The 17,558-nt window shown below is 36.6% G+C and overlaps 1 protein-coding gene across 1 annotated transcript in view; it reads right to left on the bottom strand.

Annotated features, from left to right (window-relative positions):
- Positions 1 to 6,191: 6,191 nt before the first annotated feature.
- The window catches only part of NXPH2 (neurexophilin 2), a 107,236-nt gene continuing 95,869 nt past the window's right edge, over positions 6,192 to 17,558 (bottom strand). The window contains exon 2 of the mRNA XM_032286331.1: positions 6,192 to 8,702. Within this exon, the coding sequence (XP_032142222.1) occupies positions 7,959 to 8,702 (744 nt within the window). The 3' untranslated portion in view covers positions 6,192 to 7,958. The remainder of the gene's footprint in view (positions 8,703 to 17,558) is intronic.

The raw sequence follows: 17,558 nt of genomic DNA on the forward strand, positions 1-17,558 counted from the left end.
TAAATCTTTGATATTTCTCTGTGCAATACATTAGGTCAAAATTTTCAATTTCTTTCAAATACAGATAGAAAGAAAACATCTTAAGTAGACATCTCTCTGAAGACAAGTGAGAAATCTACCTGCAAATAAGGATTTGAGCCTAGTAATGAAGATATTTGCAATGATACATCAGGTGATTTTGGAGATAGAGATTTTGAATAAAAATAATGACATCTAATTATTTACACTGACCTTGATATGTCTATACAATATAAAAGTAATTGGTAGCAAAAAAAAAAAAATACTAGGAGTATTGTACTTTAAAGTGCTTATCCTCCCCTACTGCTGATAATCTGTGTGATATAAACAACACTGTGAGACAGGTATTGTAACTTCATTTTGCAGATAAGTAAACCGAAACTCGAAGAGGATGAGTAACTGGCTTAACTTCATAGCACTATTAAATGGCAGATTCAAGACATAAATCCAGGTTGGACTAACTCCAAAGTCTGTGCTTATTTGTAAATTATCTAGGATGGTGGCAGGCCAGGGTATAGGCATCAATAAATATTAGCTTCTTTTCTCTGTAAAGGTTCTTTCGCTTATATGATGCTGTAATTTGCATGGTTCCTTTATAAAGTGAGTGGAGGGGGTTTATGATAATGATAGGTTCCATTTGCCACAATGGATGTCACAGGGGTTCTGAGAATGAGTTGAATTCCCAGATTCTACTGGGAGTGGGATCTGAGCTTAATCCTCTTAAAATGGATTTGTAATTGAAAATTTTTAAAAAAAATTTTCTTAGAGAAAGGGTCTTGCCTTGTCACTCAGGCTGTGGTGCAGTGGTGAATCAGAACCCACTGCAGCCTTGAACTCCTGGGTTCAAGTGATCTTCCCATCTCGCCTCCTGAGTAGCTTGGACTACAGGTGTGCACCACCATACCCAGCTAATTTGTTATTATTATTTTTTTTTTTGTAGAGGTCTCACTGTGTTGCTCAGGCTGGGCTGGAACTCCTAGCTTCCATCAATCCTTTTCCCTTGGTCTTCCAAAGTGCTGGGATTACAGGCATAAACAACCGCCCCCAGCTTGTAATTTCTGTTTTGACCCACCAAGTTTGGCAAAATTATGTTTCAGGGACTAGAATAATTACATTGGACTTCTCTTTGTCTGAGGGTGGATAACAAGAAAGAAGGTAGAGGGCATCCCATTACTCACATAATCCTCGGGATATTCCATTCATGACTTCATACCTCGCCATGTACTATTTTCCACGTGGTTTTCTCAGGAATTGTGCTTAGTGTCTTTTTATTCAGTCAGAAGTTTTGTATATCAGATATAATGGTATATTTATTATGTTGTCACATAGTACATGATTGCAACTCCGTAAAAATCATATTTATATATACACACACATATATACACATACACAAAACTACATAGATATATACACACACATACATACACACAAACACATCCATATATATACATAAAAGTGAGAAGAAAAACATAGAACCAATATATTTAATTTATTAGTAATGGGATTATAGGTAGTATTTTTAAATAAAAATTTTCTTTTTTTAACATTTAGAAGTGATTTATTTAAAGGAAACAATAACGAATTAGTGTGTCATGATGCTTCAACTAACCAGAATACGCACAAAATTGAGCATCCCAGACAATGGAAGGAAACATTCATAATCATTTAAAATACTTCAAAAACCCACACCCGTAATCCTAGCTACTTGGGAGGCTGAGGCAGGAGAATCGCTTGAACCTGGGAGACGGAGGTTACAGTGAGCCGAGATTGCACCACTGCACTCCAGCCTGAGTGATAGAATGAGACTTTGTCTCAAAGTAAATAAATAAATAAATAAATAAATAAAAATAAAATACTTCAAAAACTGTACTAATTTAAAAAATACATTTTTTATCGATACCTGATTTCTGTACATATTTATGGGGTACGTGTGATATTTTGTTACATGGATAGAATATATTACGATCAAGTCAGGGTATTTAGGGTATCCGTCACCTCAAATATTTACCATTTCTTTGTGTTGGGAACATTTCAAGTCCTCTCTTCTAGCTATTCTGAAATATGTAACACACTGTTATTAACCATAGTCACCCTATCCTGCTTTAGAACATTTAAACTTATTTCTTCTCTGTAACTGCATGTGCCCATTAACCAACCCCTCTTACCACCCCTAACACGTTTTCCAGCCTGATAACTATCAGACTACCTCTCTACCTCCATAAATTTTTATCAAATTTTTCCCACTTATGAGCAAGAACAAAAAGCATACTAATTTGTCTCTGCCAGGATAGATAAGAAATGTACACTCTGGCCTGTCTCTGGAGTAAGGCACAAGGTAGCTATGGGAAAGAAGTAGGAGGGAGATCTTCCACTGTATACAATTTTGGTAGCTTTTGAATTAGAAATTCATGTAGTGCATTACCAACAAAAAGAAACATAGAAAAAAATGTATACTCATCTTGCTTGTCCCAGTATGCGAAGTAGGATTACCGTGATTCTTGAATTTTTGTTTCCTTATCTTAAAAATTCTCCACCTCTATTTTATATGGATCGTTTGCAAAACACAGGTATATAAGTAAACAACTTCCCTAAATTATCTTTCAGTGCAGTTTACTACCATATATATGACAATTTTTAAGATAACAGCTTTATCTGGGCATTGCGAAACATTCAAGAAAGTATAAAATATGGAGAACCTATATATTTTTAGATGATGGAAAACATAAAGAAGTGTGTAATAGGGCAAACTCAAAGTTGTGCACATGAAATTATTACTGCAATGCCTAGCATAGACACAAATAAACAATTCAACTAGACAAAGATCAGAGTGTGCTAGAACATAGAGAAGATTTTATGCAATATTGTTATTAGTTAGGTCTTATCAAGCTGTGGTAACATATTCATCCTAATGTTTTTAATGATTAAAAAACAATGTATTTGCTTATTGCTCATATAGCAGTCCAAGTTTGGTTTGGGGTTAGTTGAGCGACCCTTTTCCATAATCAGAAAAGAATTCAGACTGGAGGTTGCTTTGTCTCTATCAATGTGACCTCAGGGCATCTAACCCAGTCAGCCGAAGGGAAAAGAGCACACAGAAGCATGGGAACACTCTTGTGTGAGTCCACTCCTAAAAGTGCACACACCCTTTCCTCTCACCCTCCGCTAGCTGTGGCTCAGCAACAAGTCCACACCACACTACATGAGATGCAGGGCTAGCCACACAGTTGACCTTTCCATTGCAATGGAGAAGTAGAATGGATTTTGATGAACAGCTGGGAGTTCCTATCACAGATACGAAGCATCAATGATTGGGAGGAATAAAAAGGTCCAGAAATGGCTTTGCCCAAGCAGGAAAAACAGTCAGTATAACCAGGCTGTTAAACCTAGTTAGGCCTCCATTTCTTCAGTTGATAAACAAAACTTATTCTAGATGTTTCCTAAAATTGTTTCTAGCTTCTAAGTTTCTGTGCTTCTGAGAGCTAACATTCTGTGGGTATTATGTTCAGCTGAAGCAAGGTGCTCATGTTTGAATGGTGCACGATAACTCTTATGATGTAGGTTGAGTGGGTCTTGAATAATCACAGTATTGCACTGGAGATTTTTTAAAAAATCAAGCAACAGATATTGATCAAGTACCTAGTTGTGATGGTTAATTTTAAGTGTTAACTTGACTGCGTGAAAGGATACTCATCTAGCTGGTAAAACACTATTTTTAGGGGTATGAGGGTGTTTCTGGAAGAGATTAGCATTTAAATCAGTAGACTGAGTAAAGAAGATCCACCCTTAGCAATATGGGTAGGGACCATCCTATCTAGTGAGGGCCTGGATAGAACACAAAGGTTAAGAACAGTGAGTCCGCTCTTACTCTCTTTCTGAGCTGGGACACCCACATTCTCCTGACCTTGGACATTGGAACTCCTAGTCTCGGGCCTTTGACCTTGAACCATGAGCTTTCTTGGTTCTCCAGCTTGCAGATGGCATATGATGGGACTTCTTAGCCTCCATAATTGTGTGGGCCAATTTTCTCCACATATAAGGATAATACATCTTTTCATACATTTTTCTACATATTATATTGGTTCCATTTCTCTGGAGAACCCCGACTAACATACTATTACATACCATACACTTTACCAGGTGCTGTGGAGGACACAAAATAGTTAATCCATTATTTTAGAGAATAGATTAAGTACTACTGATGCCTTCAACTTATCACAGGGTTAGGTCCTGATAAACCCATTGTAAGTTGAAAATCCTAAACTGAAAATGCATTTAATACACCTAATCTACCAATCATCATAGCTCAGCCTAGTCTACTTTTAATGTGCTCAGACACTTACATTAAGACTATAATTGGGTAAAATAATCTAACTCAAAGCCTATTTTATAATAAGTGGTGAATGTTTCACATAATTTATTGAATACTTTTCTGAAAGTGAAAAACAGAATGGTTGTACGGGCACTCAAAATGCTGTTTCCACTGAATGCTTATGGCTTTTGCACCAATGTAAAGTTGAAAAATCTCAAGTTTTATCATTGTATATCAGGGACTGTCTGTATTTATGGGACAGCTGAGTTGAATGAAGAAAAGGGAAGTTTAACAATGAAGCAGAAAGGATGTGTCCCCAGGGTTCCAGACCTCACAATATGGTGTAGGAGATTGGGGTGAATATGAAATGATCTTTGAGGATCATCTACAAAACTTTTCTGCAGAAAAAAGAATCTCTAATATGAGCTTGTTTTCCTGATTTGTCTCTTGCAATTGGCAATGTTAAATTATCATTCACTGAGAGTCGTGATTAATCAACATTGAGTTAACTTTAGTTTCACTGCAAGTAAGAATGCACAACTCCATCCTCTATATTTTACAGGCCAGTTAATTAATTTAAAATTCTTTATGAGGTGAAATCAAACCTTTAGACAATCAAGGTATTCCCCAAAACATACCAATTTCTATGAAAATATATTCTTAGGTGCCATAATCACCTGAAAACTGCCCAGTGTAGTTTCTACTGCTGTTAATTATTAGCCAGTCATATTGCTAATACATTCCAGGGCTCTTATCTTTGGGATATAAGGATTTAACCTGACTTATTTTGGGTTTATCTTGACTTACTTTTCTGTAGTTTCAGTTTTTGAAAATGTTGTGACGTAGAGAAATTACGATCCGAAATATTTTAGAGGGGGAGTATTTTCACCATTTTCAGTTTTAGTTTTGGCTACTGGGTCCTCTCTTGTCATCAACTCATTGCAATTATTTTTGTTGTCTTGAATACCTGCTTCAATTTACATTTCTTATGTAACACGGGACCTGGGACTAGGAGTCAGGAAAAATGCATTTCAGTTGGGTTTGCCATTTACTAGTGGGCACATCATTACCCTCATGGGACTTGGATTTACCTGTCTGTCAAATAAGGGGATTAAGTAGGTATTATATGTTGCACTCTCTCTGAAATATTACTCTTTCATATGTTAATATGTCTATATGTTTAAATATTCTGTTGCTTTAATTTTTAAACAGTTTGTGACTGGGTGCAAAATTAGCTTTCATAAATGTCCTTTTCCTCAACAGCAGTACTAAAAGGCAAAAAACGGTTTTGTGGAAATGTGTGTATTTGTATGCTTAAGTGGGCTCTGATTTATATTGTGACAAGTCCCATTACTGACAATTGTGTATACTTTGAAATGAAATTATAACTTAGGAATATATGTGGCATATATTATACTCCAATTTTTTAAAAAAGCTTGTGGTAAACTTTAAAAAAATTCCACAAACACTGCTAACATCTAAGAATTACATAAATTGATTTACAGGTTCTTTTTTTGTAGCATAGAAATAATGTTCACATCTCTTAACTTTTGAACATCAGATAGTTTTAAACCTCTTTATTTCATGTGAAAACAATAATAGTCATAATGGCAGCTCTCAAGTAAAGAGTTCTTTCTTACTAGATGCCATGCCGTGTACAAAATGTTTTATGTGAGTTATCCTTTCACCCTACTTTAAAATCTCCACAGCCAACCTGCCTATTTAATATATATCTAAGAGAAACTTTCGTGTTCAATTGGGATCACACACACACACATACACACAAGCGCAGAACAAGCCCTTTATGAGGAAAAGAAACAAGGAGAACAGAGTCTTTAAAAAATAACCACCCAGGAGTCATGTGACAGATCTAGCAAATTCTTTTTATTTACATAGAAATGTGTACACATACTTTCTCTGTACACAGAAAATTCTAAGTATGTATATATATATATATGGTTCCCACATATTTTACAATAAATAATATTTTATTCTTGTTTCTAGGTGAAAATAAAAAGATATCTCAAAATATTACTCACCAACCACAAAATTACAAAAACACTTGGTGAACTCAGAGCAAGAATTTCAAGCCTGTACTACCACACACTAAGCCTAGTACAATTTTTACAAAAGACAAAAATTGAACACTGAAGATATTACCAGTAAAAGGAAAGGAATGAAGATGTAAAATAGAGAACAGAGTTCTTGGTTTTTTGAACAGTGTGGTAAGAGTATTTTTTGTTGTTTAGAACTTATCTTCCTTTAGTCCTCAATTTAGTGTTTTACTTTAATTAATATTTTACAGATAACAAGGGAGAAAGAAATTAACATCTATTGTAAAAAGAGTGACAATTCCACGAGTGTCCTGAGTTCTAGAAGTCTTTGTCCTGGACAGCCAGACCCTCTTTCTGTTCTAATTTAATGATTATCCAGTTCTACCATATAGGATTGCCATTCACTCCCTCAGAGATGAGAAGGGCACCAATTGTGAAGTGACATTAATTTGGAAGTCATTTCAAAAGTCTGATAAGCCAGGTACCTTGGTTGTCAGCACTTAATAATTAGAAATGCTTAAATATAACTCTCTCTTTCCACATAGAGTTTGATCCTTCATTCAAATATTAACTAAATGCAAGAACTTAATCCGGGAGGCTAGAAATAATGAATACATAATCCTGGAATTTCCTCCCTCCACTTAACACTATTTTTGCTATTCTAGTCTAGGAAACAAGCACTTTCTCTCAACTTCAGAGTTGTTCCACCCATATGTAAAGAATCACACTATCAAATGAACTGAATAAGACTCTAAGCTATAGGATGCATACAAATTGTGTCAGTTTTTGATTAATGCCACAGCATTTGAATTTATCAGAAGAGTCTAAAAGCATCACGCTCTTTGTTATTGTTGAACTGACTTATTCTCAGATTTCCTTTCCCAATACATCAGTATTCAAACTCAGAGGGGAATCATACAGACAGTGACCAACACAGGGCTAGGTGTAAATCACATTCCACGCAATTCGAGCTCAGATGATAATGAACGTGGTTCCACTGTGGCACTGTAACTTCACACTTGAAGTTTTATCTTTTATTTTATTTTATCCTTTTATCTCTCATATCAATAACACCACAGATGGGTGGGGGAAAGACAGAAATAAAAAAAGAAGTTCCAATGTCAGAAAGACAATTCATCTATCAAATACAATCTTTTCCTTTACCGCATCTGCTATTTTTGGGGTAACCTTCCAAAACATATTTCAAAGGCAGGCTTATTTCAAGAGCAATGTTTATCACATCCATAATTTGGTTCCTTCTTGTCAACACATTCCTGCCACTGATGTTTCTTTCAGAGAAACAATAAGATTTCTAGAACTTAGTCATCTTGCATGAAAGGGATGGTTTCATAAACAGTTTAACTTTTTAGATAAAGGTACTTACAATAGAAACAAACAAATTTTACATTTAAAGATGTCTCTTTTTCTTTTTTTAATTTGAAAACCTGATAGGGAACTACTGTTCACTGCCAGAAACAAAAAGGGATCCTTTACCATAAAAAGCTGGGCTTGTTTCTTGGTCATTCTAATTAAATGTATGTATATATATGTCCCTCATTTCCACCACTGCAGGAAGATCAGCCAGAAGATAAGTATGGGGTCTCACTATGGTAATTGTAGTCAGGGCACACCTTTTGCACGAGTTTATAATCAACACTGTAAAAGGCAATGTAAATGCAAATGACCTTGAAGGGCTTGGAGCACAACCAAGACACATGGCTCTGAGTCTGCTCCTGGTAGCAGATCTTGGACGGGTCAAAGTTGCACAGGGCGGTCTTTTTCGCCCGATCTGTTTTTTCATACTCAATGCGACAATTGAAAGATTTGGATTCCTTGGTCTCCAAGGTAGACTGGGGGGAGACTTCAAATTCCACCACCTTGGAGGGTGGTACCAAGCTCACTGAAACATTGCCCAGGCCTGTTGAATTATGTCGGAAATACACACTGAAGGTTCCATTTCCATGGTCAACAATTTTCCCTGTGATGAGGAGATTGAGTTTGACAGTTTTAATGTTGGAATGAAAGTCACCCCATCCAAACATTTTCTTAAATTTTCCTGTTTTTACTATTGGCCTCCGTTTAGTTCTTGCCAATGGCTCCTGAACCTCCGTGATGTTGGCCAGCCAATCCCAAAAGTTTTCCATGCTGTCTGCATACGCCATGGGGTCGGGCTTGGGCACGGGAGACTGTTTAACAAACAGGCGCAGGGGGCTGATGATCCTCGAGTGCACCACGTTGCCGACCAACGTCCCTGGAGCATCTTTGTCTTCCCAATCCAGCCCCTCCGTGGCATGCACCACTTCCTTACTGTCACAAAATAGCTGTTTGAAAAGAAGAAAGAGAAATAAACTAGGTTAGTGACGTGAATGCGCACGCAAACTGAAGTCAAAGCAGAAGGGAAATTCTTTCAATATTATTTAGATTCTCGCTCAACAGCATTTCACACACACAGCCCGGCTCAACAGTGTAACAAGATGAACATTTAATTCAAGCAATATAAAACTGTGAGCATGAAAATTAACATGGCAAGGTTAAGAACAAAGTATTTCATTTTAATGGGTTGATGTGGTTTTAGTCTGTTTCCTGATCTTCACAATTCTGTTTTTTTCCAGATTGGGGGAAATAGTATATTTTGGCCTCTCATTTGATATGATCATTAAATTTGTCAACTCTTTTCTTTCAGGTGGAAGACAAACATAGAATGCTGAAGGTTATCTATCAAGGAGACAGAAACGGTCTATGATATTTATAAGTCTTTTAAGTATATTTGGAAATATTAAGGGGATTATTACATTCAAAGGTTTATACCATGTGATTTTATAGCTTTTTATATAATCCCATCTCAAACTCTGTAACAAAAAAGACCTGTGATGAGGATTAGAAAGTTCTTCAAAAAGTTTTAGCTGAAAAAATGTAAGTTAAAATTTAGTTGCCTTTAGGAAAACAGAAAGTAAGATAGAGAGATATATTTTGAATTAATAGGTTGTATATGAGTTAATGCATTTTATTACAACTGAATTATATCCTAAAACAATTGCTAAGGAAATGTCATGGGCATGTGTTTTATGAGTTCCTCAGTATTTGGGTTCAAATCATAGCCACTGAAACGTAAGACTTTATTTGCATTTGATTTTCCTTTTTGTTCTTTGTGTAGTACAAGAGTTTCCATGTTTACCAAAAATAATTTAGTTAAGTAGATATGGATTTTGAGGGACAGAATCATTATATATGGTGCTGTTGCATGACGTGAATATTTATGGATGATTTATAAAAAGTCTGGGAAATAGAGGTTTCTAGTGGAAACACAGCCTCTTATCTCTAATGGCACAAACCACTCTTGTAATGATTATACAGAAAACTGTCAGCATGATGAAATGGATGCGGAAAGTAGTGAGGCTGCGTTTATGTACTTTCTCTAGCCCTTTCAAACTTGGCAAAGCACTTGGTAACAATGGTTTCAGATTATTCCCAAAATCATTGCTTTCAATCCAATTTTGAAAATAAATGAAAGACATAGCTGGATTATAACTGCTGCACTTAACTAGATGGTCTAGTTTGATAACACGAGGCTATCTTTTGTGTGTTCATAGAAGTTTAGAAGCTCAAATCCTAACAGGAATTTGTGAAAAGCATTTTCACCTATGTCTTGTCCTCAAATGACTTTAGGAATCCAAGGACTCAACATGTATAGATAGGTTTCTTCAAAATTATTTTTTGCTTTGGTAAGGATGGGAGAGTGCTATAAAATATACTCCTCTCTTTGATTAATTTCCTGAAAGCTTTTCTTCCTCATTTCTGGAGTTTAAAAAAATTCAGAACAAATTGGTATGATACATGTTCTTACATTTTGAGAACCTAAATCCATATGGCCTCTTCTTAGGAGCTTATACACCCTGAATTGATACTCCTTTCTCTCTCTTGGTGTTGAAAGGCTGGCATACTCCCCAGGGAAAAAGGGATCATTACTCTGGATTTCTGGCTTAAAGTATTTCTGATACTGTAACTACAGTTTTCTGATTTCGAACACTTTTTTATCTTTTGTTGATATATAATATTTTACATATTTATGGGGCACATGTGAATATTTGATACATGCATAAAATGTGTAATGATTAAGTCAGAGTATTTAGGGTATACGTCATCTCAGGTATTTACCACTACTATGTATTGGGAACATTTCAAGTCCTCCCTTCTAGCTGCTTTAAAATATACAATATATTGTTGCTAATTATAGTATAGTAACACTAGACTGCTGTTGAACATCAGAACTTGTTTTATGTTATTTTTAAAATTGTATTAATTTTTTTTTTGTAAAGATGGGGTCTCAGTTTGATGCCCAGGCTGGTCCTAAGCTGCTGGCCTCAAGTGAGTCTCCTGCCTTGACCTCCCTAAGTGTTGGGATTACAGATGTGAGCCACCGTGGCTGGCCTATAACTTGTTTCTTCATCTAACTGTGTTTGTACTCATTCATCAATCTCTCTTCCTTTCTCCCACCCTACCCTCAAATGCTTCCCAGCCTCTGGGACTATAATTCTATTGTCTCTTTCTATGAGATCAAGTTTTTAGCTCCTACATAAGGGTGAGAATATGTGCCTAGCTTATTTCACTTAACACAATGGCTTCCAGTTCTTTTAATACTATTTATTTATTTATTTTATATATATATTTTTATGTATTGAGACAGGGGCTCACTCTGTCACCCAGGCTGGAGTACAGTGGCATAGCTCACTGCAACCTCAAACTCCTGGGCTCAAGTGATCCTCCCTTCTCAACCTCTAGAATAGCTAGAAATACAGGTGCACACCAGCATGCCTGTTTAATTTTTTTTTAAAGACATTCTCACTCTACCACCCAGGCTGGAGTGGAGTAGTGCAATCGCAGCTTACTACAACCTCCACCTTCCAAGTTTAAGCATTCTAGTGCATCAACCTCCTAAGTAGCTGGGATTACAGACATGCACCATCATGCGTGGCTGGTTTTTGTATTTTTAGTAGGGAAAGGGTCTCACCATTTTGGCCGGTCTGGTATCAAACTCCTGGCCTCAAGTGATCTGCCTGACTCGGCCTCCCAAAGTGTCAGGATTACAGGTGTGAGCCAGTGAACTCGGCGTAATTTTTTATTTTTATAGAGAGGGGGTCTTGCTGTGTTGCTCAGGCTGGTCTTGAACTCCAGCCTCAAGTGATCTTCCTACCTTGGTCTCTCAAAGTGTTGGGATTACAGGAGTGAACCACCATGTCCAGTCTTTTGAGCGCTCTAACTCTTGTTGGACACAAACCTCATTTCAATCATTAGGTAATAGCCCATGGAGCTCAACATCCTGAGTCTGCTTCTGACTTGAGTTTCCTGAGAATGGAGATAAGCTCTCTCCAGAGAGAGGGCCAAGGACACATGGGTAGAGAAGAAGCTCTTGCTGATCAGGGTCTCTTCTGTGATCATGATTCTTGCTGCCCATAGTTTACTACCTATTTTTCACCTGTTTCCAGTATTTCATGAGGCTTATCCTGCTTGGTAAATGCTTACAGACACACCTACCATTTGCTGAACACCTGGTTTACAAAAAGAGCTCCCTTACTTCCTGGTCTCTACTCCCTGATTCGGTATAGCTTCTGAACTTCTTCCCCTACTCCCACCTTCCTTCTTCTATTTCATGGGACAGATCCTTTTTGACATTTTCCCTTGTAAGCTTGCTTTTTAAAATATGTCTTGATTCTTACCTTTATATATCATAATATCAATTACTTTATTACTTATACCATGATACTTTATTAGCAGAACTAAAATACATTTTCCATTCAAAAATATTTTTTTCAACCACAAGTATAAAAATGCTCTTTTATCAGCAGCAACATGCCCTTTTTTTTCTTTAAAGTACTTGTTTTATGTTACGTGTTTCCCAAAGTTTTTTTCTGCCTGGATCATTTTTCTTGATTTAGTGCTTTGTCCAATTTCCCCCTCACTTTTCTATTACTGAAAAGCCCATAAGAATTCAGCCCATCATTCAACAACCAGTACGTTTTGCAATCACTTAGTCTTAGCTGATCTTGGTGCACTTTCAAATACATGATAGACACCAATACCTTAAGAGATCCTTCTCTTATCTCTACGACTTCCATCGTGATGGTTCTGAGATTGCTAAGTGATAATAACAACAATAATAATTGTAATAATAATAACAATAGGTCATTACTGACACATTTTTAAAGATCTGAAGGCTTTCCTGGTAGCAGTTTGTGTTGTAAAAGAGCTTGACCCAAATATATGTGACTCTCTTAAAAAAAAAAAAAGTAAAAAACATTCTAAGCTTATGAAACAGATAAACCGAGTATCATTATTTGCTTTTACAAAGGCTGTTTTATTCTTTAGAAAAGGTTCTCTATATGAGAATTAGAAATGAAATTAGATTTCTAAAAAAAATCATTCTAACACACTGCTGTTCAGATCCAAAGCTGCTCAAAGATTCCTTGATTTTAAGATTAGTCTGTATAATAAAAAATAATAGAAGTTAGCTAATAGCAAAATATATATTGTTTTTCTCTTCCAGGGATGGCATTCATTGGCAGTATCTTGGATTAAAAATACATATATATATATATATATATATATATGCACTAATTCTTTTTAAATTTGGCTTTCCTTGGAACATCACATTTCTAGCTTGTTTTGACAACAACATTAGCCAAGTTGGAAAAACTGTGTACAACCTCATCTGTTTATTACTTTGAAATACATGGACAGTTCTCATAAGTGCTGACTTCCAAATCTAAACCCAAATCTCAAAAAGTTACCCGATAGTGATTTACTGGTAGAAGAATATAATATAAAGGGCAAATATATTTCTCTATGTCTATTAAAAGCTGACATTTTGTCTCCCCTCCCAATTTTCAGCCTTGGTATAACTTGTTCATCCTTCCTGTTGTTATAAATCATCGCTTTATAACATCACTGTTAAGAGATCAGGCACCCTTTTCTACACCAGGTTTGTATAGATGGTTATATGACCTAAGTCCCTAGTGCACATGCTCAACATGAAGACCTCATCGGAGAAGGTTGGGGGCTGATGAGCCACAACCCTGCCCAGCTCCCCACTGCCTAACTCACATATTCCCAATAGGGAAGCAGCCTGATATGATGGAAGAGCACAGATTTATTGCCTAATGGCATTATCATTCCTTGCTCAAGTGCGTGACCTGAGCCCCAGTTTTCTCACGTATATCTCCTTTGCTGGTTGGCTGTAAGGACTAAAAGAATGGACGGAAATTACTGGGCCTATTTCTTGGCAAGAGGCATTCAATGACTGATGGCTCTTCCATAGTCCAATGGAATCTTGTGCCTCCTACTCAAGAAGTGTCTCCAAAGGTTTCTATGAATTCTCAAGCCTCCAGGAAACTGATTAATGGCTAATTGAGCAACTTGTTCAGTGCCATGTGATAAATTAATGACCAAGTAGAAATCAACCCTCTCAACCCCAGAACATCAATCAAATGTTCCCCTATGTTTCCAGCCTTACAGTCATCTGAATCATAGCCAAATCCCAGGTGAGCTCTCTTTGCCAACAAAATGTGTTTGTGGATCTTTGATTCCAACCTACTACATGAGTCAGCAAAGGGAGCTGAGAATACAAAGTGCCTGACAGGTGCCCTCATTCCTGAACAGACAATTTCAGTGATACAACATGCTGGGAGAAGACTGTAGGTGGTTCTGAATCTGTTGGCAAACAACTCTGTCCAAGGCAAGATTGTTAGATATCATCTACAAAACACGTAGCTGTATACTCCTGGTTACTTTTGTATTGGCTGGGGCTTTTCGTGCTAATTTCAGTATCCCTGCTGTCTTTTTTCCTATCATTTTATAGTAATAATGCAAAAATATTTAACCTCAGGCATAAAATGGAGTTTTAAAAAGGGGAAAAAAGAAAAATTGCTGTGGTTTATCTGTTTGAACATTCCTTGATTTCAACACATTTATCAAAGCTTAAGTAATTTATGTCTTGGCAGGGTGTATCAATTTCACAAAGCACACACATTAGCTAGATACAATGATATCATATTAGCTTTTTCTGCATCTTACAGGAGAGCTCAAAAAGATTAATAAATACTCAAGTCTTCATCAATTAAATGAAGCAGGTGGAAGGAAGGGAGTAAAAGAATAAGACTGTATTTCATTTTGGTTCTTTTGTTTTTAGGGAGGGAAAATCTGACAGGTTCAAATCATTCATCATAACAAGCTAAAGTTGAATTTCACTGATAATTAAATGCATTTTTCCCAAGAGGCAGAGAAGCTGCAATGAATTTTATAGTAGCAGATGTGAGAACTGTCACGAATTATGGAAATAATTAATAAAGTAAAAAACATCTTCCCCTGTAAACATTATATCGGAAGAGACTTTTTCAACTGTATTCGCTATGTATTTTTTAATAAACATTTTTATTTTGGAATAATTTTAGTTTACAGAAAAGCTGCATGATACGGAGTTCCCGTAGACTCTGCACCCAGACACTGCACTTAGTAGCCCCTATCGTTAACATCTAACACTACAGTATATTTGCCACAACTATTGAACCAATGTTGATACATTATTACTAACTAAACTCCATACACTAATTGGCTCTCCTTAGTTTTTCTTTAATGCCTTTTATTTTTTCCAGCATCCCATGCAGGATCCCACATTAAATTTGGTCATCATCAATCCTTAGGTTACAAAGATTCTTGATTTGTCTTGGTTACAAGTTTCTCAGACTTTCCCCGTTTTGGATGAACTTAAATGTTTTCTGAAGTACTCAGCAGATATTTTGTAAAATACCCTTCCATTTGGCTTTATTCTATATTTTTCTCATGATTACACTAGGGTTAAGGGTTTTGGGGAGGAAATACACAGAGGTAAAATGCTGCTTTCATCACTTCCTTTCGAGGGTACATGCTAAGCAACTTGTCACTGTGATTTGTCACTGTGATGCTAATCTTGATCTGACTGAGGTAGAGAAAATGCATTTTTTTTTTAAAGTTTTGCTTTCAGAATTCTCACAAAGCTTGCAGATTGTTGTTATCATAACCTTAGTTGAATTTCCCTTTAATTCAGTAGCACTTGGTTTAGGATTTTTTTTTTTTTAAGTCAGAAACTCAAACATTTCAATTTATAACTCTTTACAATATAAGTGAATTATCTAAAATAACCTCAGAGTTGTTTAGGAATTTAGACTATTTCTAAATTATTCTGGCAATTTTACATGCTATTAATGTGTCTGTCTTCACCATTCATATTGCTATATTTTAATTAATTAATTAATTAATTTTTGAGATGGAGTCTCACTCTGTTGCCCAGACTAGAGTGCAGTGGCACCATCTTGGCTCAGTGCAATCTCCACCTCCTGGGTTCAAGAGATTCTCCTGCCTCAGCCTCCTGAGTAGCTGGGACTACAGGTGCACATCACCACACCTAACTAATTTTTTTATTTTAGTAGAGACGGGGTTTCACCATGTTGATCAGGCTGGTCTCGAACTCCTGACCTTATGATCTGCCCACCTCGACCTCCCAAAATGTTGGGATTACAGGTATGAGTCACTGCCCCTGGCCTTTTATTTTTATTTCATAATAATTCCTCAAAAATTGTACCCAATTTGATAGTCGATAGCGCTATTAAAAAGAGCTTGTTCTATGAATATTTGACATAGAATTAAAATTACTTGCTAACTATATTAGAATCAAATATCCCTTCTGATTTTAGGAGCCTGTTCATTTTACTTTGTTCTGCACATCCAGTGAGAAAGGATCAGTCTTTAGGTGCAGCTTTCTTTGTGGTTCAACTTGTTTACCAAAGAGAAGGGAGCTAATGAAAGAAACCATCAAAAAGTATATTTCTATATGTGGTGCTCTGGGTGGTGTAGGGACACAAATGCTACATTTATAGGGTAACCCTTTCCTACAGTTTCATCACCGTGATAGCTTCGCTTCTTCTCTGGAACTATATGTTGTGCTGAATCCTGAATTTCAATAGGAAAAGATTTCTCCATACCCAGTGAATAATAAAAACTAAACAAAAAACATCTAAAACTTTGAGCTTCTTGGGTTCAAATTCCATTTAATGTAAATCATGCCTTTATCAGAGCAGTCCTAATAGGTGATACTTTTCTTACTTACAGAGACACCAAGGGAAGAGATATTGCCACCATCCTGGCTGTCCTATGCCAGGGATTAACAAGTCTGAATGACATGTTTATTAGCATATATTGACGCTTTACTGACATGGCACCAGGGAAGTAGGAGATGCCTGAATTTTCTAAGTAATTCAAACGGAGCCCTTTAAGTCCACTGCCTCAAATATGCCCTTTCTGACTCAGCTAAAAGAGACTAGGTGACATTGACACACCCTATGGAAAGCGTAAATCAGTTTAGAATTATTTCCACAAAAATACTGTTTTATTTTTGCAGGATCAAGTTTATTGCTTCACTGACTTTTGCCTATACCTGCAATCACAGGAATGCTGCTACATTGGACTGAGAGGAAAAAGTGGAGTGTCCCAATCAAATCTGTGCCTTGCAGAAAAAATCTGTCACTGCATCCTTCAGTGGCTGAATTTGCCCAGTTGTCCCAAGAGCAAAGGAATGAATGAAAAAAGGAGGGGCAATGAAGTCAACAGAATAGGCAGGGAAGAGCAAGACAGGAACAGGTGTGCTTTGATTTATTAGAAAGACTTGGTGTCAGGAACGTAAAAATGGATATTGAATGCTGTAGCTTAACTATCCCAGCACACTCTGCAAGCCGCATTCCCTCTTGAGCTTGGTTTTCTTAACAGTAAAATAGTGAAAAGCACGAGATAGGGTTGCAATTCAAAGAGAAGAAGGAGGCTGCAAAGTGGAAAGTGAATTTGAGTGAGGCTGGTCAATAGGCAGGAATACTTGTAAGGAGGTGAATACTGCATCACAGAGAAGTGAGGAGACCCTCAACCAGGTTCACAAATGCATGCGTTTATTTTTAAACACATATTTGACACATACTTTTCAAATATATTTCAGGAGCCCATGTTTGTGCTGTAGGCACTGAGAGGACACTGCTGAGCCAAACAGACACAGGTCCTATCTTCACACAATTTGCAGATTGCAGTGAAGTAATTAATTCACCTGTTCATAGTTGTTATAAGGTCCCATCTCTCTCTCTCTCTCTCTCTCTCTCTCTCTCTCT

This window comes from Sapajus apella, unplaced genomic scaffold (assembly GCF_009761245.1).
Source record: "Sapajus apella isolate SASKATOON/1434 unplaced genomic scaffold, GSC_monkey_1.0 scaffold18, whole genome shotgun sequence".
NCBI lineage: Eukaryota > Metazoa > Chordata > Mammalia > Primates > Cebidae > Sapajus > Sapajus apella.